The sequence below is a fragment of the Corvus brachyrhynchos genome, unplaced genomic scaffold (genome assembly GCF_000691975.1).
Source record: "Corvus brachyrhynchos isolate BGI_N302 unplaced genomic scaffold, ASM69197v1 scaffold100, whole genome shotgun sequence".
NCBI classification, from domain to species: Eukaryota; Metazoa; Chordata; class Aves; order Passeriformes; family Corvidae; genus Corvus; species Corvus brachyrhynchos.
In genome coordinates, this window is record NW_008236230.1 from 1,937,508 (window position 1) to 1,963,586 (window position 26,079).

At 40.4% G+C, this 26,079-nt stretch overlaps 1 protein-coding gene across 3 annotated transcripts in view; it reads right to left on the minus strand.

Moving 5' to 3' along the window:
- The window catches only part of FARS2 (phenylalanyl-tRNA synthetase 2, mitochondrial), a 231,207-nt gene that overhangs the window by 63,482 nt on the left and 141,646 nt on the right, over positions 1-26,079 (minus strand). For all 3 annotated transcript variants that reach the window (XM_008643449.2, XM_017746924.1, XM_017746925.1), the window contains one exon: positions 13,698-13,849. In XM_008643449.2, coding sequence (XP_008641671.1) covers positions 13,698-13,849 — 152 coding nt within the window. The remainder of the gene's footprint in view (positions 1-13,697; positions 13,850-26,079) is intronic.

Consider the following 26,079-nt stretch of genomic DNA (forward strand, 5'->3'; position numbering starts at 1 on the left):
GTGATGAGGGCATTCTGTATCCTTCAGTAATGGAAATGCTAATTGTCCTCCCAGCACCCCAAATGCCTGTCCATGGCAAACAGCAAACCAAACATGATGAAGGAATATTTCTTAGCCAGACAAATCAGGTGTAATTGCAATACAAAATGAAAGTCCAACAAGGTCAAGACAAGGTCAGCAACGGCTGGTTACCTCCTCCTTCCCTTTCTTCCTTCCTAGCCCCATGCTTGCAATCGTTGACATTGGCATACGTAAGGAAAACCCTCACATTCTTAGTTACACCCTCAGCTGCTCTTTCCTGTTTTATGCTTGATTGGCCTGGTGCTGCAGTATGAGAATATTTCATAATAAATCTATATTTTCATTTGTCCTTAATAAAGCTGGGGATGATTGATGTTTCAGTCAGAGGTGAGCAGTTTTCACAATGCATAAAAATGTGGCTAAGCACAGTGTAAATGTATTCCAACAACATCCAGGGGCCTTCTGTATTTCCAAAATACCAGAAAGCTGGAAGGGCTTCTGAATGCAACTGTAATGCAAATCTCATTATTAACTACCACTTTACTGAGCAAATATCAACATCTCCCTCCTGAATAACAAGAGCATTTCTAACAACAGTCATCGTATTTCTTAATGGAGAACCAAATTCACTGGCAATAAAGTCCAGGTTCCCGGAAGAAAAATTACTCTGTGCTCTCTGCAGACAGACTGGGTTTTAATGAGCAAGGAAACCACAAAGGGCCTGATCCTAGCCCCACATAAGTCAATGGGATGGCTTCTACTGACTTCAGCGGGCTTTGGATGGAGATCTGATGTCCTGATTTTGCATTTGTTGCCCTGTCAGATTCACTGAAAGCCACAGGGAGTTTCCATGTCACTCAAAGAAGAAAGATTCTTCAAGAACTAATATTATCCCTTTCTCCAATATGGAAAATTCCCCATTATAAGCAGGAAAAAGAATAATAAATTGTTGAGAATTTCAGATCGCATTTTCAAAAAAAAGAATTCTTTGGGATAACACTCAGGAGGCTCATCTTGTGCCAACCCTGATTGTGAAGGAAGTGCAGTTAAGTGATCCAAATATATTATAAACTTTCCCAATATCGCTTACAGGTGGCTTGCTGACAGCACATTTTATTTTAAGTCTACTTTTTTTAATAATCGTGTTTTCCAGCACCAAAATGGTCTGTTCATGTGGAACTGGTGGAGTGTGTCAAAACAAACTAATACACTGGAACAGTAATTTACCACAGATGACAGGTTGCATGGGGCTTTTTCATTTACAATCTATAATATACAGCTTAAAATACGTAACATTTTCCCTCTGTATGGTATTTTTCTTTCTACTGTTGTGCTTTGCAAGACATTACTTCATTGTACGCCTTCTTTAATGACCTTAATAAATTACTTGTAAGCTTTGAGCTAAGGACACAATTCTTCAATTAAAACTAATAGCCATAATTGCAGCATCTCTCTAAGGTGCTGCTGCTCTCTGTTGGCTGTACACTATGGAAACACAGCTGGGGTCAACAGAGAAGTGTTCCTCAGGACTGAGCACGGCATTTCCTCCATGTGATAGTCTGACCAGTCATAGATCTTAGCTCTTGCCCATCAAACTTGCAGCACCTTTGGCTACTTGGTTATCACAGAATATGTGCATATGTATTATTTCCCTGTGGATGCTTCTTTTTATTCATAATTCTAATGAAAAGGAGTTCCCACAGTACCCAGTGATTTCAGTGGGAGTTGCTAACATTTAGAAGCCCTGAAAATAAGGACTCATTTTATAAAGCCAAACCCAGGAATATCTGCATTAGCAGACACTAAGAAAAATGTCTGCCTATGTGACACAATTAAACACTTGGCTTTGTGTAATTGAGCCTAGCCACTGACTTCAAGAGAAACTTGTATCTGCTGCACCATCCTAGCTGAGTTTCACTTGCCCAGTGCACATCCCATCTCCCCAACACAACCAAAAGCAATGTTCTGACCTCAGCTGTTAAAATTCCATTGTGGCTTGTCAAATGTGTCACTTAATACTTCAGTCTATGTGTCGCTGGCCACAGGATGAGGGTGGCAATATCTCAGCTGAGAAACATAAGTCCTTCGTATATCAAGGTAATAAAAAAACCCACAAGAACTACATTAAATCAGTCTTCATCTATCTCTTATCTGGTGTTCATTCACAAAAGATGAGGAGTAATTCATTTCCTTACTATTCATCTGTCCCACATGTGTACTAATAGGCATGAAACTACTAAACATAAATCTTCTCTTCATCCTCAGAATGATTTTTAAAAGGCACCCTTCCCTTGCATTTCTGTGTGATGCCTGATAAATAATAGATCAGTTGCATGGTGTTCGTTTTAATATTAATGTTATCAGACAGCACTTGAGAGAAGTGGGGCAGAAACCTGAATTCTGGAAGAATTTCGTATGGCAGCAGTCACCATCCAGATGTATGTTTTTCAGGACCATCTCTATCAATCTCAGGTCCATCATCTACAGATCTAAGAAAAATGGCTGAAGGAGTCAGCTGCCACAGGATGCTAGAGGGATAGCAAGAGGCTCATGAGTGCTTCTGAGTTCAGAGAAATCCTAGTGAATTGCTGACCTTGTAGAAAAGAGGTGGAGGCTACTTCTGTGCAGAACTGTTTTTCCTAGTATGCAACTGTGAGCCTACTAGAGTTTGAGAAGCATTGCAATGGGTGTGCAGGTCCATGAATTTCCTTTCAATTTACCCAGAGACAAGGATGCAGGCCGCAATTTTTAAAAATGAATTATTTAAAATTAACTGGTAGGTTAAAATAAAATATCCATTGAGCACAAAGACAATGGCAAGATACTGTTATCTGCTTCAGGAATCTTGACAATTAAAGAAATTAAAGAAAACCTTGTTTCCTCAGCCTAAATGTTGACATTTCCCAGTATGGAGATAAGTAACCTTTGAGCTACATAATGCTTTGATTCAGCTTAAGAAATACTTCCTAGCTATAGGGCTTTTTTATCCCTACAAAAATGTGTTCTGAATCCATAAGATATAAAAACTAGGATTAATTATTTAGTGCTATATCCATCACTCTTCCATGCAGTACTAGGAAGAATATAAGGACTTTTTCCTCCTATCTCCTATCCTGGCAGCTTTATAGAATGTATGTTTAGCCAAATCTAGTCTCAGAATTAGGGGCCAGGCCACCTTGTTATCCCACTCACTACAGTTCTGAGAAGGCCTTGTGGTGAGTGCAAATACGTGCAGGCATCACACACATGCAATTCCCAACACACAGAGGACAGCGATGTCCTTCCTCATCCCAAGGAAAGCATGCTGTTAGCTGCCTCAATGCTGTGGCTGCTTTCTGTGGCTAAAAAGACAGCTGTAAGCCATGAGCAAACAGAGCCACCTCTACCTTCCCGTGCAGATCTCTAGTCAAGAATTCAAGAGAACCTGAGAGAGCTCAGGATCTGCTACAGATGTGTTGCTTCTCCACACTGCTAGGACACTGCAGAAAACAACCATACCATACTTGTGCACTAACATTCATTTAAAAGCTGATTAAGGAGGAGAGGGACAAAAGTTACATGAAGGATACATCTATTGTATTAAAGAACAACTACTTTCAGGTACAGACCTGACACCCAGCCAGAACACATTTCTGTCCCTCCTTTGCAGGGATTCTCAGCCTGCAGTGCTGGCATCTGTCATTGGTGGCCTTGACAGGACTGGTCCATCTTGACTTCCTAGACTGCAGTGTTATTGTGGGAGAATGAACGGGGCAGGGATAGAGATCAAGACAAGAGGGGAAGAGTATCAAATCCAACCCTCAGACATACAGCAGAGCAGAGCCATGAGCATCCCAGGCAGCAGCAGACAGAGTCAGAGCACGAGCAGGCAGAGAAATCCATTTCAGAGAGTAGAGAGGGACAATATTCACCATCTAACAAATGTGATTACAAAAGCTTTCTCTCACTGACATACTCACACCCATTGCAATGCTTCTCAAACTCTAGTAGGCTCACAGTTGCATACTAGGAAAAACAGTTCTGCACAGAAGTAGCCTCCACCTCTTTTCTACAAGGTCAGCAATTCACTAGGATTTCTCTGAACTCAGAAGCACTCATGAGCCTCTTGCTATCCCTCTAGCATCCTGTGGCAGCTGACTCCTTTAGCCATTTTTCACCGTCCCACTGCTCGTCAATAAATCACTGCGCTAATTCCTGTGACACCTCCTGTGAAGTGCTCTGGGAATTGTGGCAAAGATTTCTGGGCTGCATCTGAGGACTGGTGGTGAATAGCTGACTTCAGGTTGACATGATGAAGAAAGGTTAAGCTCTTCAGCTGAGCAGCCTCTTAGAAATGATTCATTGTGACTCCAGCTATCCCTCTTCCATACAGCAAGTCTATCCTCTGCATCTGCCTGAACATATAAGGGACTTGGTGCTTGTCTTCTGCGTGGCTCACATACTTAAGTTTTCCTCTCTTGTCATTACCTGTGAAGGGTGATTACATTTCCTATGGAATATCACCAGTGACACATCACACTTCAGGGCTGTGTTTCCCCCCACCCTCTAATGGGAACCTGCGGTTACTTCATCCTTTTCCTTTCTTGAATACCAATCCTCCCACAAGCCTGTGTGTTAGCCATCACCCTTCCACCAAAGAAAAATGGGACTCCTACTGAAGCTCATTAATAGTAAATTATTTTCAGTCAGTAAAAACAATTCTCTCAGTGAAGACTCTGGAGAAACACGGATGGTACAGCAGAACACTGTCTGCCCCACAATTGATTTGAATACAGTGGTTTGAAGGAAACCTCAGACTTCAATAGGAACCCATTAAGAACAGCTATTTGCACGGTGCCTGTCTGAACACTGAGGACAGCAAAGAAAGTAGAATCTGTCTTTCAGGGACAGCTGATTATTCCTTTTTGATTTTTTTTCCAGTTAGATGGTCTTCAAATAAACACTGGCGTCAGAGATCTGAACTGGCAGTCACAAGCTGTGTAAAAAGACGTAAATCACGGAACTCACTTGATTTTTGTATAAAGCAAGAAATTACTTTTTCTTTTTTTTTTTGTAAAACAGTCCAAGTGCTTGCTTTTTCTACAGGAGAGACTTCTCTGTTCCTCTTCTCACTCCTCTCATAGTTCTTCATGACACTTGGATTTGGACAGGGAACTGCTATTTGGGGGACTCTCAAAGCAACCCAAAGGAATTAAGTATTTGAATCCACATGGGAATTCAAAAGCTGTAGGCCTAGCAGTCAAAAACCTTTGACAAAGGGTGGTTAACAAAAGTATGCAGACAGATTCCAAGTCTACACATATACAGATAACAAATATAGCACTGAAAAGGTCTGCTTCCATATCAAACAATACCTTCTGGCTTGTGCTATAGAAGTGCATGCTCATTTTTGCTGTCTCTGACTTCACCCTATTTTGTACTACAAAAAAGCTGGAACAGGGTGTTTGAAATTCAGAATGTCTAAAATATCTGAATTTTTTTTAAACAAATATATGTGCATACTCAATTAATTCTCTATATTCATTTCAATCAGGAATGTTTTTGCTGGGCAGGAAAAGAAGGAATTAAAAGCTTTTCAGTTCAGTTTCCTCAAAAAAAAAAACCCCAAAACAACAAACCCTAGCAGATGGCTACGCTGGGCTCCATGAATGTCCTTGTCGCTGTGCAGGACATCTGGGAAAGCTAAACTCCAACAGTCTCAGTCCTGGTGGGGAACAGCAGAGCATCATGACTGCTATAAAGTGGGAAGTGCAAGACCTGCTGAAGCCATGTATCAATCAGCACGGCAGGGTTACCTTGGAGTTACTGACACGGAGCGCAACTCCCGGCTCCTTTAAATTTCCTTTAGGCTGTTGGAATGAAAACCTTATCACCTCAGAGCTTAGGTAGTGGCTTATCTCAGCTCTGCTGGGACATGAACAGAACCCACATGTCTTCATAAAGCATCTCCTTCTGAGCAGCCCAGTGTTTACTCTAAATGAATTTGGCCAGAAAGTCCCTGACTGCCTCTAAGCAGGGGCTGCTGTGAGAATGGAGTTGCTATTTCTACACAGCTGCTGTTCTGAGGAAAAAAGGCAGCAAAGAGAAAAGGCCCAAAGAGTAGCTGGGGCCACTTTGACTGTGAATCAAGCAAACACCACTGCTCGTTGGGTTGTTCTGGGGCACAGGGAAATGCCTGACACACACACCAGGAGAGAAATGTGCCCAAACTCCATTACACACACGTGTCTATTAAGCTGAAGCCCACAAGGCAAAAGAATCATAAAACTGTCATTGAATGATCTGAGTTGGAAGGGACCTCAAATATTATCTAGTTCCCACCCACCTGCCATGGGCAGGGACACCTCCCACTAGACCAGGTTGCTCAAAGCCCCATACAACCTGGCCTTGAACATTTCCAGGAATGGGTGTTAAGATACAGTTATTAAAATTATTAGAGAGACGCTTCTGCCTGAATTAAGGAGCAAACAACACCATATGCTGAAGACCACATTACATATTTTCATTTAACAGTAAATGAGAAGTAGAGAGAGAGAGATAGAAATGAATAGGAAAAAGGGCAGGGGGAAAAAAAAGTAAAAGAGTCAGAAAAAATATCACCATTCTGTGGATGCTGATGGCATCCCATTGGTCCTCTTCTTCTGATCTTCTCAGTGGTGATGGTCACCTACACCAAAAGTGGGGAAGCCCACAAAACAGAGAGTCCAGTGGGTTTATATTCACTCAGGTTCAGGTGGGAACGCCCAGGTACCTCCCCTGGAGCAGGGAGTTTTACACTGGATGATGCAATACTTTGGATCAGGGGACACTTCAGGAATGTTTGATGCTTTATGACACCTTCCAAGACATTACAGCAATTATGGTACATCAGCAGGGATTAATACCTTCAATCTATGTGTGAATGTCCTAGTACTTCTCCAGAAGGGAATTTTCACAGCTGAGCCACTTGTGTAAGAACTTTAGCATGACAAAAAGCCACTTACAAGGATTTGCCTCTTATCAGCCTCTTCCCTTACCTTGTTCAACATCCAGCTGTAGCCTCCGGTGATGGTTATACACACCCCTTTCTGCACCTGGGCAAAATGGTCAATTGTTTGAGTCATTAACAATTAACAGTCCAGTCTCTCACAATGGGGCATCCAAAAATTCTCTGGGCAACCTGTTCCAGTGCCTCACCATCCTCAAAGTACAGAATTTCTTTCTAATCTAAACTTAGCCTCTTTCAGTTTAAAGCCATTTCCCTTTGTCCTGTCACTACATGCCCTTGTAAGAAGTCCCTCTCCAGCTCTGTTGCAGGCCCCCTTTAGGTACTGGAAGGTTCTCTAAGATCTCGCTGGAGTCTTCAATTCTCCATGCTGCACAACCCCAGCTCTCTCAGCCTGTCTTCATAGGAGAGGTGCTCCAGCCCTCTGAGCATCTCTGTAGCCCTGCTCCGGACTTGCTTCAACAGATCCACATCTTTCTTATGTTGGGACCCAGAGCTGGATGCAGTGCTCCAGGGTGGGTCTCACAAGGGCAGAATAGAGGGGCAGAATTCCCTCCCTCCCTGCTGGCCATGCTGCTTTGGATGCAGCCCAGGATACAACTGGCTTTCCGGGCTGCAAGCTCACAGTGCTGTGTCATGGGGAGCTTCTCATCAACCAACACCCAAAATCTTTCTCCACATGGCTGCTCTCAAGCCATTCTCTGCCCAGCCTGTATTTGTGCTTGCCATTGCTCTGACACATGTAGATAACCTTGCCATCAGCATGACTGCAGCAGGAAGGACGGAAAAGGTTCTTATTCTCAAGAAAAAACCAAGTGGTACTGATACTGGATGGGACAAGAGAGGGAAAAGAGAGAAGATGGACTGGGAGTGCTACTATCAGCCAGAAGTGAATGAGAGTCCTCTGACAGAGCCTCCCATGAACAGTTAATCTATTTCAAAAATATTATAATCTTGCATTCATGTGATCAAATGAGGGGAAAAATCCTGAGCTGGAGAACATTGCTCATTAATCAAAAACCAACCCTTTGCTAGCTACTGTCAAAAGCAGCTTCTGGGTTGTTTTTTTTCTGCAGAGAAGCTGCTGCTGGGACTTTGCCAGTTCAGCAGTTAAAGGTAATCTCAAAGAATCCCTCAGCAAATTGTAAAGTGCTCAGGCTGAAGAACAACAAGGTGTTTGGGGACTGAATTGATTGTTTTAATTTGCGTAATACTAGGAGCAAGCAGCACTTAAGAATTACTCTGCTTAATTCACCTATTCCAGAAGCAAGACAAAACCAAGCCAGCTTTAATAAATAAACCAGCTATTTGACTTTATCCCCGTGTAGATAAGGAAAAGTGCAAAACCTGGGATCTGGAAAGTGCCGTGTTTCTTACATTGCATGTTCTACATACTAACAAGGAGCTAGGGGCATGCATTGGCACAACCCAACAGTCAATAGGATCTGACTCTTTGCTGTCAGATCTGTTCCTTGTACTGTTTGAAAAAGAAGAGACACAGGTCGTCTGAGTACTCCCAAAGTCTCTAAAGATGGTGCCACAGTGCACCTACCTTCCTCCTTCACAGCAGCCAATACATTTCCTCTCACTTCACTTAACAGACTGTGACAAATGTGCAGATCTCACCCCAGAAGTGTGCAAGAAATTGACTCAAAGGCAAGAATAAATCCTTTCCTTTCTTACCTATTCCCCACTTATACTTTTAACAGCATAGCCGTCAAAATACAGCAAATCAATTTTTCCCCCTTACTGTCTCCACTCTGCCATTTCAGAATATTTTTAGTTGCTCTGATTAAAAATTTACCTCTTAAGTACCACTGAGGACACAGTGCATGTCTTGATTACAGTTTTGTATAACTTTTTCAGCCTACCTATGTATCTTCCTTGCAAATGAAGATGTGGAGCCATATCCTTCCTTACTTCCCTTATCTTTCTAACAAAAGAGAAATTTTAGTAACTAACTTCGAAAGACCAATAGGAAAATAACTTCACTGCAAAATGCAGAAAATACATTTTTGGAATGAAGATGTGAGGCCATCACACCTGATGGGATTACACAAGATACCTTACACAAGAGAAACATGGCATGCTAAGCTGCAAAAAACATTTGCAGGGTTTGCCCAAAGCAGAGATAAACAACCTCAGCATTTTTGGATTCTGTCTTTGGTGCTGCATTGTAGGGGACAGGTACTCAACCCTGGTCTCTTATCTCTCTCTGTCCTCTTCATCGGGGACAACTTGGGAATGTCTCATACCACTTCTACCACATATTCTACCATGTGGGATGAACCAGTACTTACTCTATTACTTTGCCCAGGTATGCTTTAATTACCATCCCTGAAATTCTACTTGTGTGCAGCCACAGTACTTACCTGAATGTCACCAAAATGTAAGACTGTATGAATGTAAGAATGTAAATCCCTTTTCCTGGGATTCTCTGTATGGCAGCAGTTTTGATTTGCTTATTCATAGTGGGCAGAGACCTTTCTACCTTCTGATTGCCATTCAGCCACCCTTTCTTTTTTCCTATGAAATCGGTTTCCTTTCCAAAACTGGAGAAGTCTTGACCACTGAAAAAGAGATTACTTTCTGATTTAATTTCTGAAGGTCATTCATATTGATTAGACAGCTTAGACAAGTTGAGTTGTAGAAGGCCTAAACTTAAAGATATGGGCAGTAAAACAGCCATTGGTAAAAGTAAGGGAAAAACCCCTTTCTTTTCTTCCTTTAGTATCAATGTAGTCCAAAACATTCTTTTTTTTTTTTTGCAAATGTTTGTTCACTAAAATGTTCCAAGGGGGAAAATGTCAGCTACAAATTCTCACTCATCATGTATTTGCACAGCAATGCTTAAAGGTCCTTAAAGATCTCCAAGGATTTGGAAGAAATAATTCAGTCAGGTAGCAAAAACAGTGCCGCTGCCTTCTGGTGTCTGGTTACATGGCTCATGCAGCATCTGACAACTCCAGGCAAGTCACAGCAAACTCACTTCACACATCATGCATGGAGAAATACATTCCATCAACCAAATGTATGAAAGTCTAACTGTTTGAAGCTAATGCATCAGGCAAAAATAGCCGCAATCCACAGGATGGACTGTGGAAAACATTTGCTCACTGCAAAGAGACTTCTTCTCTATCCTGCTTGTCTTTACAGATGGCCCGCTCCTGTTCTTGCCAAAACCACCACAGTTTCACTCAGTTTCCTTGGCACTTAGCAAAGTCACAACTTTTCCTTCACATATGCTGGCTGATTCTTTATATACCTGAGTAACAGGTGTGTTACAGCCATGTTTTGCATTATTCATCTTGGATGAAGTCAAACCCTGACAGTGTCACACATCACACATTACGTAGTATACCTCAATGTTGTGTTTTGGTTTTTGCTCAGTCAAGTTTACCAAAGATGCATTGAGGCTGGAACAGTTCTTAATTACCCCAGCACAGAAACTTGGCATTCTGCTAGACTTGTGCTTTTCAGCAATGAGACTCCTTTCTGCTCTATCTCTAAATAGCCTGTGCTTCCCTAAAAGTTGTCTCAATATTTTTACCTTGCAAAGCAGATAATTGAGATTTACTTGGTTTCAGGCATCTCTTCCTTGCTTAAACAATTACTTGTCCCATGCTTTTTCCTTTTCCCTGTAGAGAAATACCTTTTCACTGGTAATACACTCCTTGACTGCAATGTACTGGAGCATGGGTATCAGTCCAAAGCCCAGTAAAACTTTGAAAGCTTTCTGAACCACAGAAAAGGCAACTATGCAGTATTACACAGACAGCCTCTATAAAGGATTTTAATTTAAAGACCTCTTTTTGTGTTATAAATTAGTTTTATTTGTATGACATTTTCTATTTTCAGATATTTATAGTCCTATAACTAAGAAAAGTAGTTTAAGAAGGAAAATAAGACTACCAAATGTCCTAATTCCTCATGAAACTGGTATTTTTAAAGGATTAAAAAAACCTGAATTCTGAATTCCAGAAGTGATTTAACTACAAGCATGAACTTATAAGCTGCTTGTAAGTAACTAACATTCAAAACAGCAGCACTGCAGGTTTTCCAATCCTAGACACTACTCCTCCATCCTCCAGAGCAGACTCACTGAAAATTCAAGATAATGATTACAAGTACCTAGATCTGTAACATACAGATCCATAGCAACGCTGAGGCTCTCTTATGTAATTCCTGTGCCCAGAGGCTTTTCTGCAACACTGAATTAAAGAAGCCACTGTATCATTCCCATAACAAGATGATTATCTAGGAATTAAGACTAAGTAGAAAACTCTTTTCAAAACATCAGTCTTCCAAAGCCTTTAGAAATCAAACAAAATTACTTATGTGGCCTACACCATCAGTTCTCAAAAGTTACATATCTGCACACATCCTGTTTTAAGAAGAAAGGGCAAAGTAACCATTATGTTACAGTCTTTATTTATGATTCTTTGTTAATGCAGTAGATAATCTCCTTGGAATTACTGATTTTTAATGGGACATTTAAAAAGATTTCTTTGACCGTTGTTGCAGGTGAACAAACTAAGAGGACTACAACATCACTTACAACAATCCATTAGTGTTGCCTCTCAAATTCTTCAGATATAAAGGCGAGAAAATCTTCCTCACTGTAGTGTCAAAACATATTTGGATGTCTGCTGAGTGAGGTTTTAATGGTTTTAGAGAACAAAACTAGTAAAATCCTAAATCTGTGTGACAAGTCTCTGTGAGCAATCAACCTTCCCATGTATTTGCAGAAGTCATAGAGGGAACCAGAGGTGTATTCCGTGTGGAGGAACAACTGTCATCCCTGGTATATGTTCTGGATGTGTCAAAGCATATCAAAGGAGAAAACACACGTAGTAGAAACCCAGTGTAGTGAATCCTGTCCCTAGCTCACCACTCTACTTGTAAGGAAGACAATATTCTCAGCAAAGAAGAGAAGCATAACCTGTGAGTTGGACCATGACTGATGCAGTGCTGCTGTCCGGCTGTCATGGTGTATGTGAATTTCTCCAGTAAGATGCCAAGAGTAATCACAGAATAATATTGCCTCTGTTTGAGGGAGCAGGGAACAAGAGTTCTCCAAACTTTCAGACTTGGAAGAGCTGCTTGCAATACACATAGGATTTTCCCCTAAGAGACAATGTAATAACAAAGACAATTGCTTGTTTGGTATCAGTGAGGAGAATGTAGACGAAAAGTGGCAATGAGCACAGAGGTGTTACACATACAAGAAACATTCAGCATGAACGGATGGAAAGTCCTGTTCCAGAAAGGGCTTCAGCAACCCAGTTTTTACAAAAAAAAGTTGATTGTACTGTATCAGAACCATCATGATAGAGGACAACAGGATCTGTGTGCAGAGCCTTCAGTGTCTCTGTACTTGTGCTAACTGATACTACAGTGCACTCCAAGTGACAATAAGAAATTATCTGTACCTGCAATAAAATTGCTTCTGGATTTCCCTGAAAGATACAGTCTGTTCTTTACAATGAAAAATACTCATTATCTTACCCTAACCTATATTCCTCTTCTGCACACACCATCTTGAGGAAAGGGTTAAGATCCTTTTGCATGATTTGCATGTGAGAACCACTCAAGAATTAATGACTCAAAGCTTTAAGATGCCCACACAAATTTCATTTGCATTTCTGTTTCTTCACGCAGCACAAACAGTCTCATATAACACTACACAAAAAGGTTAAAAAGGAAAAAAACTCAAAAAAATAAAAATCCACTGAAGCACCATGAAAAATAGGCCATAGAACAATCTATTCATCTGGCCTGCATCACATGTCAAATTCAAAAGAACAATAGGGTTAAATACCTGGATGCAGAGAAGAAAATAAAAAAATCTACAGGTAATGGAGAACAACACGAAGCATTTTCCTGTTAGCTTCAAAAAAGGTTTATCATCTGCCTTCCTACAGCACTTAGAAAAGTCTCAAAACAAATTATTTTAAACCTCAGTTTTAGGAAGCTAAGTAGCCAGCAGCTCTTCTACTTCTTAATTTGGAAACAGCAAATTGAAAAACAGTGCATATCTAATAGCTGATACTTGTCTGGTTTTTAAGTAACTGTTATTACCAGTTGGACAAATACCCTGTGCACTCCCTGGTCATGTCAATGCTGCTATACCCATATGGTGTTCTGAAACCTGAGAGGTTGTTCAACAGCATATAAATAAGTGTCAGAAAGAAAGGAACAAGGTCTGGGTTTTTTCTCCCAGTTGAACACCAACAATAGCATTCTGCAACAAACCATTATTAGCATTGACATTGTAGTAAAGGTCTACTAGTGTGTCAGGACTAAAAGAAGAAAGGAAGAGAACAAGGAGACAAACACTGGACACTCAGCAAAGAGCAGGACTAGAATATCAGACATGCTATGGACAGGAGTGTCACACACTGCCAGATGTATTGAGGAAGGCAGTTGTTCACTATTGCTGTCAATAACTGAGCACAAAGCATTGGGGTAGTCTGGATACCAGAGGCTCAGTACTAGTACCAAACTGAAAAATAGGTAGTATTTCTTTTAAGTAAAAATCATTATTTTTTGCTGTAAGAAGGTTTTGGAGCTAAAAAATGAAATGTGCAAACACTGTAAGAATCAAGAACTTCTTGGTATACAGAATTAAAATATTCATAAAATATATATACTGCAGCCACAGGAAAAAGGTATTAAAATTTTTACTTACTTTGGATGGGCAAATTCATCCAGTAGGACAACCTTTTCTATCAAGTCTCCACCAATGGTTCGAACCAAATCATAGAAATCATTCTGAGAGTATGTCTCAGAAGGCAGCCAGAAGGAGATGTCATTGATCAAAGGTGGATATCTGCTGAGCGGCTAAAAGAAATTTAAAAACATACCTTTATACGTGGCTGAACTTGATAATTATATCTACAACTGTTCTGAACTTACATAACACACAAGGTACACAGTTTAGAGGCTTTCTGAAATGCTTTTTTGAAGTACAAACTGACCCCATAAACAACTGAGATGGAAGATTTTATACCAGGAAATGTCTTTTGAAGATCCCCTCATAACAACTTTGATTTATTCATTCAGAAGAAAAAACTTGTTTTGTTTGCTAAAATCAATGTTTATGACCCTGAACACACTTTCACATCAGAGCTGTTTAAAAGGAAGAGGTAATTGTAAGGTGATTTTTCACTGGGTAGAACTGCCCTTTTTAAAAGCGCTTTTTGCAGATTCAAAACTTCTTATCACATTCAGGTATAAAATTTATATGTATTTTATAGGATTCTTATATTACACAATATGTTTATTATTTTTACTGTTGAATTTCTAAGAAAGTCTTATAAATAGGCACCTTCCTATTAAAATGTTATAATAAGAAACACACTTCGGCTTAAAAAGAGGGATCAGTTCACTTTCCGGTGTTTTTTACAGACATCCAAACATCTAAAACAACAACAAAGGTACGCCTGTTAACATAATTATTCATTCCATAAGTACCACAACAGGCTTTTAAACAGGAAGGGGCATCTTTGCTGCAAACATAAAGACCTCATCTTGTGGGCAGACAGTGTAACTTGTTATTTTTAAAAACAGGAAGAGAAACAGAAACAGACAATTAACTTTCCAGCTTTGATGAAACTTCCCTGGACTCTATGGGTTTCAGATCTCACCTTTAGTGAGATGTTTCTCCCTTTGAAAAACAGAAAATGGTAACACTCCTTTCGTGACCTCTAGGCCTTGCATGCATTCCCTGCAGTTGAAAAAAGTATTTTTGCACAAGATCGTTTGAGTCTGCAGGAGAAGACATCTATTTTTATTATTTTGTTTATATGTATAAGAGATCCCATGTGTACGCCTTGGTCTATACAGTATAATATCTCACTCAAAAATGTATTCCATGGCTGGGAATGTTTTATGATGGAGCAGTGGAAACATAAGTGAGTACATGCTAAAGCAATAAACTTGTTAATAAGGCAAGTTTACAGCATTCTGATTTACTCAAATACTGTTCTGTAGAGTGTAAACTAGTCAATAAATATCTGATAAGGAATACAGTGCAAGTTTTAAATTAATGACCCCCCCAGCAAATAAAATTGTGAATCGCAAATGATTATTGAACTTGTTAAAGGAATAAACTTGTCAAATGAATTCATATCCTGTACATCAAATTAAAAAAAGGAAACTTGCACAACAAATCCATTGCAAAAGAGCTTTTGATAAAACACTAATGAATGAAATGCAAATGTCTCTGCTATACAGAAGTCGCAGCTGCAAATGCTGGAGACACTCCTCAGACAACAACCTGATACATGTGTTAGTGTAAATAAAGTTATAATCTTGCAATAGAACCCTATATTCTCACCTCATCCCTATCTACCACTACATTTACCACTGCTACAGTTCAGGAACATACTGAACACCCTCCAAAGTTTGACGGGACTAATACAAAACTCACTGAACTCACAGTTCAAGACATTTAATTATTCAACCAGAAGATGTGGCTCATGAGCCTAAGCATGACCAGGCACCTACTTTCATTCACACAGGTACGAAGACAATAACGAAAAATAATTACATGTTCAGATAAGTCAGGAATGTCCTGTGCTGGTTTTGGCAAGGGTAGAACTAATTGTCTTCACAGTGGCCAGTGTGGGGCTGTGTTTTGGCTTTGTGTTGAACATGGGGTTGATAATAAAGAGATGTTTTTGTTATTGCTGGGCAGTATTCGCACAGAGCCAAGGCCTTTTCTGCTTCTTGTACTGCCACACTGGCAAGAAAACTGGGGCTGCTTGGCAAACTGGGAGGAGACACAGCTGGGACAGGTCATCCCAACTGACCAAAGGGATATTCCAGACTATATTGCATCCTGCTCAGTATATAAAGTAGGAAGAAGAAGGAGGAAGGCGGGATATGTGGAGTGATGGTGTTTGTTTTCCCAGGTAGCCATTACATGTGATGGGGCCCGGCTCTCCTGGAGATGGCTGAACACCTGCCTGCCCATGGGAAGCAGGGAATGAATTTCTTGTGTGTGCGGCTTTTTCTCTCTGGTGTCACTAGCCTGGATACAGAACTGTTGTAATTTGTGTATGTAAGCTTGTGTGTGTGTCAAAGATTGGACGAACAAATGCTTAAAACATAACGTAAGTATAACTTTTTATTATTAGCTGCTAACCTTTTCTCAGAGCCTTGTAATGCAGAAAAATCTTTTATGGTAAAAGGCAAGGCAATAATCCTGTATTATATTGTCCCTTCACCACCTGGCTGCAGTCAATATCATTGCAGTAAGTCTTATATCAACACTAAAGTTGGTATAAGGATAAAATTCCTAGTTCTCAAATGTATCGATCTGTTTGTTGTAGAGCTACATGAGCCACATAATAGTTTATTAGCTACACCTAAAATGTGAACAGGCTACTAAAGAGTCTCCAACTGGCAAGCCAAAATGAAGTTCCTAAATTTGTATTCACGCACTCCAGAAAATACATACTGTGATCCAATAGATCCCTTTGATCCTCTCTAAACTCTCCTGCTCTTCAACAGCAGACTGGTCTAAAGTCCATTAACTTTGATCCTTTTTCAAGTTCAAGGCAAATACCAACCCTGGAGACTATTTCCTTATGAATTTACAGACATTTTAAAGGTTCCCCTTGAGAGAAATGTGTTCTTCCCACTAAATCTACTCTGCTGTTACCTCCAACCACCACTTCCAGCTACATTCTCTTCACGGCTTAGGAGTCCTCCAGCACAATGCTTGGAGAAGCTACCAGGGCACATCTGGTTCTGCAGGCTGTGTGTTGGCTGAACCCTAGCACACTACCCAAGCCTGGAAGCCCTGCTGTTCCTGATTCCACTTCCTGATCAGCCCCTTAGGTTTTTGAGGAACTGAGAAGAGGTATAGGAAATGGTAGAACTGATCCCACCTGCAGCGTGCTGCTGTAAGGCACTTGCCAAGTGTGTCAAAAAGTACTGCTGATGCACAGACATCCCTGTACCCCTCCTTTTAGTTCCATCAGAGCTTTGCCACCACAGTGCTACTTTAAATCTTCAGTTTATTTTCCATTTCAAACACTACAGTGTACTATCTTTGACATTTTTCAACAGCCTTAGAAAACAAGAGTGCTTTCCCAGAAATTACACTATCTATAGGACTCCACTGAATCCATCTTGTAGAAAATATTACAAATAATGACATTGCATTTTTCAATCACCCAAGGTGAAAGCATTTAGGAGCACTGAATTACTGTAATTCTTTTAAATAATAAAATAGAAGTTTATGATGATCCACCCTCAGCGATACATGTTTACTAGTCCTTAATCATGGTTCCTTCTCTGGCTAATAAATAAGCCAAGTACTTCCTAAAACTTCAAGCTTTTCCCTCTCAGGATGCTAAATTTAGTATGGAAATGAGTAGTTGGACACCAGTGCTATAACCTGCTCTGCCAGCCTGCCTTGCCCATGCCTAGATGTACTTGAGGAGTGCACCACTGAAAACACAGGGCTGTTACTCTTTCATACGGGTTTGTGATAGTTTAGGGCATTCCACATCCCCACCTCTCTGCTCTGACTTTCTGTCTGAGATTACTGCCCCTGCAGCAGCTGATAAAACAAATATGTGCCTGTTCGTCCACCACTACAGTTCACAGCCTGCTGTGGCCCGCTGAAAATTGCCCCTCTCGCTCGTTTATGCTAATATGTGCTGGATGAAGAATTGCAGCAGCTCGAGTCATTGGGGAACAGCTGTCTTAAGCAGCAACAGGATCCACCAGAACTCATTTGTCAGCATAAAATAGCAAATACCTGGGTGCTGCATATGTTGTCACACCAGGGCACTGCTGCACCATAAGAGTGCTATCTGTTCATCCACACATGGCAAAGGATTATCAGCTAGCCTAGATCCAGATACTTCACAGCTGTAGCGGAGAGAAACCTCCTCTGAGGGCAGAATCTCCCAGACTGCAGTAAAACCAGCTGGGGATAATGCACAGCCAGTGCCAGTGAATAACCCACACAAGGCCATGAAGCGTCTTCAGCCCAGCATTCCAAAAAACAGGATGGACACCAGCACTTTCCACAAATATTTGTCATTAGGAAAAAAAGCCACTTTTCCCCAGATGCAGTAACCATGGGTGCAACATGGCAAAAGGACAGGAGAAGTTTTATGCTGTGGCTGCTCACTCCATTCCTTCCCTGCTGCCAGCTGCAGGTGGGACAAAACAAACGAGTGACAAACACAGCAGAGGAAAAAGCTGTACTTGTATTTTGAGGGTGGCAACACAAATGCAAGGATAACAACGACACGTACCAGAAACTGGGTTAGCAACTCCACGGCAGCCAAGCTATTAAAAAGTCAGCCATGCTTTACTGCCATCAGCAGTCTAAATCAGAAAAATATGAGACTTAGCAGCATCGTGGCTGCCAAGCTTTAACAGTCCTGCATTGCCCATGTTTTGGAGAAATAGCAACATAAACTATACAGTTTTAATGCAACATCATATTCTCATCAAAATGAAAACTACAGTCCTGTAATAACTGAGCCTTTCTTAATATATTCCATGGTGAAACTACATTAATTCAGTGTTATCATAGGAAATTTAAGCACGTAACAGGCAGGAAATTCAAATTTGCAAATTTACGACAGTAACTTACCCCCCTTGCACGTAATGAAGTTTCCTGTATTAGTGTGTATGCTTCTAGATTTACACTTCTGTATTTATGACCAGCACAGACAAATTACAGTTGCTGCAGGGAACATAACTTTGAAGTTCTTGGCTGCCATGGCTTAGAATTCAGTCACAATGTTCCCCATTATTATAAGTTTTCTACCTCCCTTACCAAATCGATCTTTTCCTTACTTATATACAGAAGTTCTATATATTCATACATGTATACACACACACACACACACATCTTCAAAGGAGGAAATGTAAATTTCAACAGACAACTACCATAACATCTGATAAGCAGATATAAAATATGTTCTGGGATTAAGCTCTTAAAATCAAAGCAAATGGACTAGCCTGGGATTGATGCACTTCTCTGTCCTCCTGCACGGAGTGGCAGAAACACTTCCACTGCTGCTCTGAGCTTTTCAGAGAATGAACACAGAAGTATGATCAGCCCTTTGTGGACACCAATCTGCTCACCCCAACAGAGTTCTTTGAAAAGCTCACATACAGGTACAGGGAACACCATATGTTCGTGGGAGCATCAGGCGCTCCATGGATTTCAGACACTCTGCTTGTACACGGACCATTCTGAGTGGAAGAGGTTTTCTTTGTACATGGAGACATTCAAGAACGATCTGGATGCAATCCTGTGCCATGTGTTCTGGGATGACACTTTGAGCAGGGAGGTTGGACCAGATGACCTGCTATGGTGCCTGCCAACCTGACCCATCTTGTGATTCTGTGATTTTACATCCATATTGAACAGGGAGGTGCCATGGGGCACAGACTTGTCATTCAAGCTAAGTCTCAGCCTTCAATCTGAGATGACACAAATCTGTGGACCAGACCCCTCTCTGCTGTGTGGTGCATGTCACCATGACAGCTCTGTCCCCTTGCTACCTAAACTATGTCCTATGGGGTCTTGTTGGAGATAGCAATTTCTTTCTTGAGCCCCATTCCAGGTTCCCTGAAGGTGCAAAACAAGAAAGAGTTTAATTGCTTATATTCTGCCTAAGCAGTCACCAGGTAGCTCCTTTTTCAATGCTAGTCAAGCACCTTTGATCAGGAAAACCCCCTGAAGACACAAAATTAATGCACACATGTGCACATGCACAAGTGCAACCTTTCTAGCACGCTAGAAGTTACAGCTTATATAGAGGAACCTGCCTGACAAAGGAAAGTCAATACCTAATATGACACTGAAAAAACTAGATGTGTAACAGCCAGTGAAGAGATTACACTTCTTTGATAAGCTGCTCCACCTTCTCCAAGCAGCAGGGAAAATGCACAAGAGGACTGGTTACGTGGCAGAATGAGTGAATAGAAAGCTTGGCTTTACATACATTCACCCAAAGTAACGCTGGTTACTAAACTTCTGTGGTTCCACTGGAAAGGGACACTGTGTTCTTAAAGCATTTTATTAAAATGCAGTAACTTTATTTTAAAGTCAAGCTTTTTAAAATTTGTAATGAAAAACGCATCAAGTTTAAAGTCACAATATACTTCTTTGAGTGTAAATATGTATTTTAAACTGACCTGTGATCAGAGATCTGTGAGAGAAACAAGGCACAGCTTTTGAGAAGCTTTCCAGACACAAAAGATCACTTCTATAGCCACTGAAAGGGTTATGATTCTATATGATTAGTAAGGAATTGAAAAAAAGTCAGGAAAGACATAAAGAAGATGAAAGTATTGACCTAAAAGCAAGGATGTAAGAGTGTACACAGCAGAGATGTTCCCAGATACCTGTTCCCTTGGGCATTTGGATATGCCTTGCTTCTTGTGATCTGATTATAAAAACCACCAAAGGACAAGTATAAATTATTCCTAAATACCAGTGATGGACTCCATGCTCTGTGCTTAATAAGGCACAAATGACTTCTCATTTCCATAGAACAGAGTAGGACTCACAGGGAGAATCACCAAAACGGATGGCTCTCTACTACTCACTCCCACATCTCAGCTCCTTACAAACCCCTTTTGAAAGTATCAGGGTGAAGAAGAGATTTGCCTGACATTTTCCTACAGCAGTTCCATGTCCACTGTGGAAAAAAAATACCTGACACGCCTGCAAGAAACAGGTAATAAGCTGGTATAAGTCAGCAGAAACCCAACTTCTCAGCAGATACTAAGAATTTTCTCTTCAGCAGAGCTGAGTACCTGCAGTTCCTGCAGAAGGCACTGGCTTCTGAGTGCTCGCCATACTCAGAAGTCAGGTTTCCTCCTTTCTGATGGTTTGGTTTGTATATTTTTTCTCATTATGCTTAATAATAATGCTGAGATAAATAGCTCGGTGGGCTAAAATACTGCACCCATCAACAATTCATATAAAAGAGTTACATCTAAATAAACAATGCAAGTATTTGGAAAGAGTCTGCAGCAATATGAAGATGTATTTCTTTCAAATACATAGCATAGCAATGGAAACAAAGTGCACCCAATATTTTATTTCAGCTTAGATGAAAAACCTCATATAAAACACTGTTGATTGCATTTCCTTTTCTGCTCATTAAATGCACCATTCCAGAGAGTTACTGTTTGAAATGCAGAATCTCCAGAACACTTGAATATGATTTACACCAAAATAAGCTGGCATTGCAAATTTTACAGGCATATGCAACACCTGAAAAAGTCCTTCTCCCCACCTAACAACCTATACTTCTTTTTTCTCTCTCCTTCCTAAAAAGCATAGAGATTTCCAATACAACAGCAATAACGCTTCATATTTCTTGGCCATAACTTCACATAATGCCCTGGACATTGCAATGCTACAAAGGAATTCTTTTTCTATACTTCCCAGACATGAGCTAATCTGTACCATCTCACCATGTACAGAAGTTTACCCAGGCAGTTTACTGGTTGTTTTGAAATATTCTTATGACTTCCTGTACCACTGAAATAGCTGGGTTTCCTTCCTGACTCGGGAAAACTGCCCAAGTAGCATTGGAAGAGGCTGCCCATGGAAGTGGTGAAATCACTCTCCCTGAAAGTCTTCAAAAAGGGAGTGCATGTGGCAGCTGGAGACACATCTTAGTGGCGAGTATGGTGGTGGTAGGATAACAGTGGACTTGGTGATTTAAGAGGTCTTTTCCAGCCTTAAGGATTATATGATTCTAAGACTCTTGACAAAGTCCAGTATTTTGAGTTTCCAGAGTAGCCAACTTCACTTTTTTTTCCCCCCATAAGTACTACATTCATACTAATTTACATCTAAAGTCAAAACCCATAATAAAACACCAAGGTAGTATAGCAAGCTAAAACTTTAAAGTACAGTAGGTAAGCTAGAGAGAAACAGAAATAAAAGGTTCTACTTATTTGTCCAATACTCAGAAGAGGAAAAAAAGCCTTTAACTTTTTTGTCTCAGGCAGACCTGGAGTATTCTAAAGCTATACTCCTGTTTAAGAGTAACGACACTTAGAAAGACAAAAGTACAGTGAAGCCCTAAGCCGAGAACAGACCAAGCAAAAAAAGGCACTAAAACTACACTAAGCATTTCAGTATGTAATGACAAAATGTAAAGAACATTTAAATCTCTACAAGCAGAATCTTGGTGCAGAACAGGTATTTCTTTAATGCCTTTCCTTATTTTACAAGAATCAGAAAATGGGTTCACTCTTGCTGATTTAGGAGAACAGGGGACATGTGGGAATAATTATGCAAATTGGATTTAACACTTGTGCACAGGCAGGAGGATGTAAGCAGTCCTCAAAAGAGGGGACTTTGTCCCATTATTAATTCTTCTAAAACTGCAAAGCCAAATCCTCTGCAGTACATGCACCCCAAAGCATTACTTACTTGTCACATTTTGGTTTAGGCTGTCAATGCAGTGGTTCATGTGTCTCTCACATGAGCAAGATGACGGAAATTGAGGATGGGTATGATAAGAATAATACAGTTCTTCCCAACTGTGCTTTCTGTTGTTTGGCTATTCTCTGTAGCCTAATTCATATTCTGATCAGAGAAGTGGTAGCTGAAAATCAGGGGTTTTTTATTAACACCATGTACTTCAAAAGGTGCTTCTGTTCATGCATACACACACGCAGATTGTTCTCCCCAGCCCTCATTTCCTAGGGACACTCCACAGCTCAGCTGCAATGTCTAATCATGCTACAGATGACTGTAGAGGTTTAAGCATGATTTTAAAGATCACTTTACCAAAAGCTCTTTGCAAGGTGTGTCCTTTACATGTAAAACATTGGCACCAGTGTTAAAAGAACCATCAAATAAAGTCATGTATGACAATCCCCATGTTTTTAGCTAACTCTGGAAAAATGAATAAGAGATTATTTCCTACTAGTTTTGAGATTTTTTTTTTTCTTTTATCCCTTTATATTTCTGTGGTTGTGTGTGCACACCAGTACATACCTGCATATCTGAAGACACATCCTCACACTGTGTGTGCTTGGAAACATTTTAACCAGAAGCTTATTCTTACATCAAATGCATAATGTATACCCAGAAGGATGCATTTAACCCTGCTACAGGCATGCACATACTCAGGTTGTGGTAATTACCTAGGACTGCCAGCCAGAAACCAGAGTCCCATTAGGTAGACCTGCTAGGTAGCTAACTCCTGTCCTGAAGAACTTTCCATCTTAAAGTAGTTTGGAGAAGACATGCTGAGGCAGGAGGTACAAGACAACTAGAGCTGTAAACAGCATGGAAAACAGAATTATTGAGTAGGGAAATTTGACTCATTTCTCAGGTCAGGGCCAAAGACTAAAGTCAGGATATTTCCTGTGCCATCCTCCTAACCAGAATTCTATTACTCACAGTGGAATTAAACCAGGACTGGAAAAACATCAGAAATGTGTAAGGGTTACCCTCCTTACCAGCTACATACTTTTGCAGACAACAAACTGAAAGCTCTGAGCATATGTGGATTCCTGTCAAAACCACTAGCAGCTGCTTCTCATAGCTTCACATAACCTATGAGAAATCTATTGTTATTTTAGATTTCCAGGTTTGCTCCTTCACCTAATATTAATTTAATGTGAGTTTCAGCATATCTATCACTGCTGGAAATTGCTCCATGGCTTATTTAAGCACTCTGTATAACCATTATACTTCATCATTTGGGATGCAATAAAGATCAGTTGATATATTCAGCATCAGAATTACTCATTTGTGAGCTATTTGTTTCAAAGAGCCTCAACCAGTCAAATTGCAAATATACGAGGTTTAGAGATCAGAGCAAACCACTGTAACATTTGCTTTTTTAAGCTTATTGCAGTTTTTGCTAAGTAATCATTTAGATAGTATCAGGTGTACTTTGACTGGGGTGCATTGCCTTCTGCCTAGGAAAAAAAAGATATCAGCAGTAAAATGGTTCTACTGACAGTAACTGTACAGTGCAGCAGCATTCATAACTGCAAAATCATTTTTTCTCTACATCATGTAGAAGTGATGCAGGCAAAATGCAGTCAAGGCTACAGCAGCTTCTTTTTGTTTAAAAACAAATTAGAAGGAAGTCCCTGGTGGTCTGTTCTCAGTTACTGGGAATGTCTTTCACTAGTACTGAGGACACACCTGCTGGGTGTATTCACCCCTCACCTTCTGTACTGCCTCCAAAAATGAAAGTGCTGTCTCACCAGTTGTGCTGATGGCATGAAGCAACAGTGAGAAGTGGATCACAGAATTGATACAGCTTTAAGGAGCTGCAGAGGAAAAGCTCCCTGATTCACCTCACAGGGTAGCCACAAAAGTGGCTTCTGCAGTACATGTGGAACAGCAAAGTGGAACAGCACAGCGGAACATGGCACATGGGAAAGAACAAAAAGACTATGCTTCTCATCCTAACACTGTGAGAAGCAAGGTTCTGGAAAAGAGTGGTAAAGACAGTCCAAACCCTCCAAAATCCTTCAAATGAAGAAAAGTCTCAACTGCTGTCTCTGGACCTACAGTCAAAAGAGAGGACATCTATCAGGTGGATACACGGGTATCCCACATTACTAGCTTCCAAAATTCCCCATGGCACTTGGTAGGTTTGTTAGTAAAGCCCTGGACCTCTCACATAACTGAAAATTTATAGGAAACACATAATTACATCCAGGTTTTAGAATTACCTGCCATGACACGAAAATTTTCCTGGTGATTAAAGTGTGTGTTAGCATACACAACTGAAAATAAAGATGAAATATTTTTGCTCTCTGAACATATATATACATATACACACACACTCCACCTACTCTAAACAAATTCCAGCTGTGACAGTTTTGTACAAAACAGAAAACTCCTTAACATCCAAAAAAGAACAGCTCATATCAGCTTTTTGCTTTGAGCCACCACCAGATAAATCTAAACTGAATGTGCTATGGGGATGAGACAAGTTAACAGAGGTGAACATGAGAGTCTTCAACTATTCTAAGACTGTGAAAACAACATAGAAATACTTAAAGTATTTTCAAGAAACATAGGTGAAAGAGAGGAAGAGTGCAGTTTTTGCTAATGAATTTCATAGGCTTCTCTGTACATCCAACTATTATCAAGGTGGCTGCTAAATGGATGAAATGGATTTATTTTGCCCTTTCAGCAGACAACAGATGGAGATAGTACATAAGATAAATATCACTAACTAATCTAGGCAGAAAGGGCTACTGACATTTTTTATTTATTCATTTTATTTACTTAGAAAAGTACAATCAGAAAGGAATTAAACTATTGCTGATTTGTTCAAGTTCAATGGGAGGCTATCAGTGAGACTAGATTGTACTGGGTGGGTGGATGGAGGGATGGAAACAGGGTTTTCAAGAAAATCTGCATCATTGGTATTAGCTCAGAAGGCAGCAGCAAGGTTGTTGGGAACCACATCCCTTGCCAGTTCTTATTTTTACTAAGAGTTTCAGTAATATGCTCTCAGGCACATGGTGTGATTCTAGGGTGGCCCTGTGCAGGGCCAGGACCTGGACTTTGATGATCCTTGTGGGTCCCTTCCAGCTCAGGATATTCTGTGATTCCATGAATATCATCTCAGTGCAGCCTTAGTCATGGGCCTGGGTTCTGACACACTAAGTGTTTCGCAAATCCAGAAGCAAAATCTGAAGTCCCCCACACTCATCTCAAAACTGATGATAATACTTAAAAGTAAAGACTTGCTTTGATGGCTTGTGGTCATAATTTTTGTGGTTTCTCATAACTTGTCGATCTTTCGAAAGGAGATCAAGAACAGACATGTACAGTACAAAACTCAGGAAAACTTTCTGACTATCTAGAAAAATACTTCTGCACCAGTCTCAACAGTTTTTTGCCTTAAACCTACTCTTCTTTCCTGTGTCTTTCTTCCCTTTTCATCCCGTTCCCCCCCCAACTTAAACTTAAGCTTAAACCAGACTTTTTCATATTGCCACCAATGCCTGAAGAACAGCACTTCTCTCTTCTACGTTCCTTTCACTTTGTCATATATCAGTGTATTGGTGGCTTAGGGTTT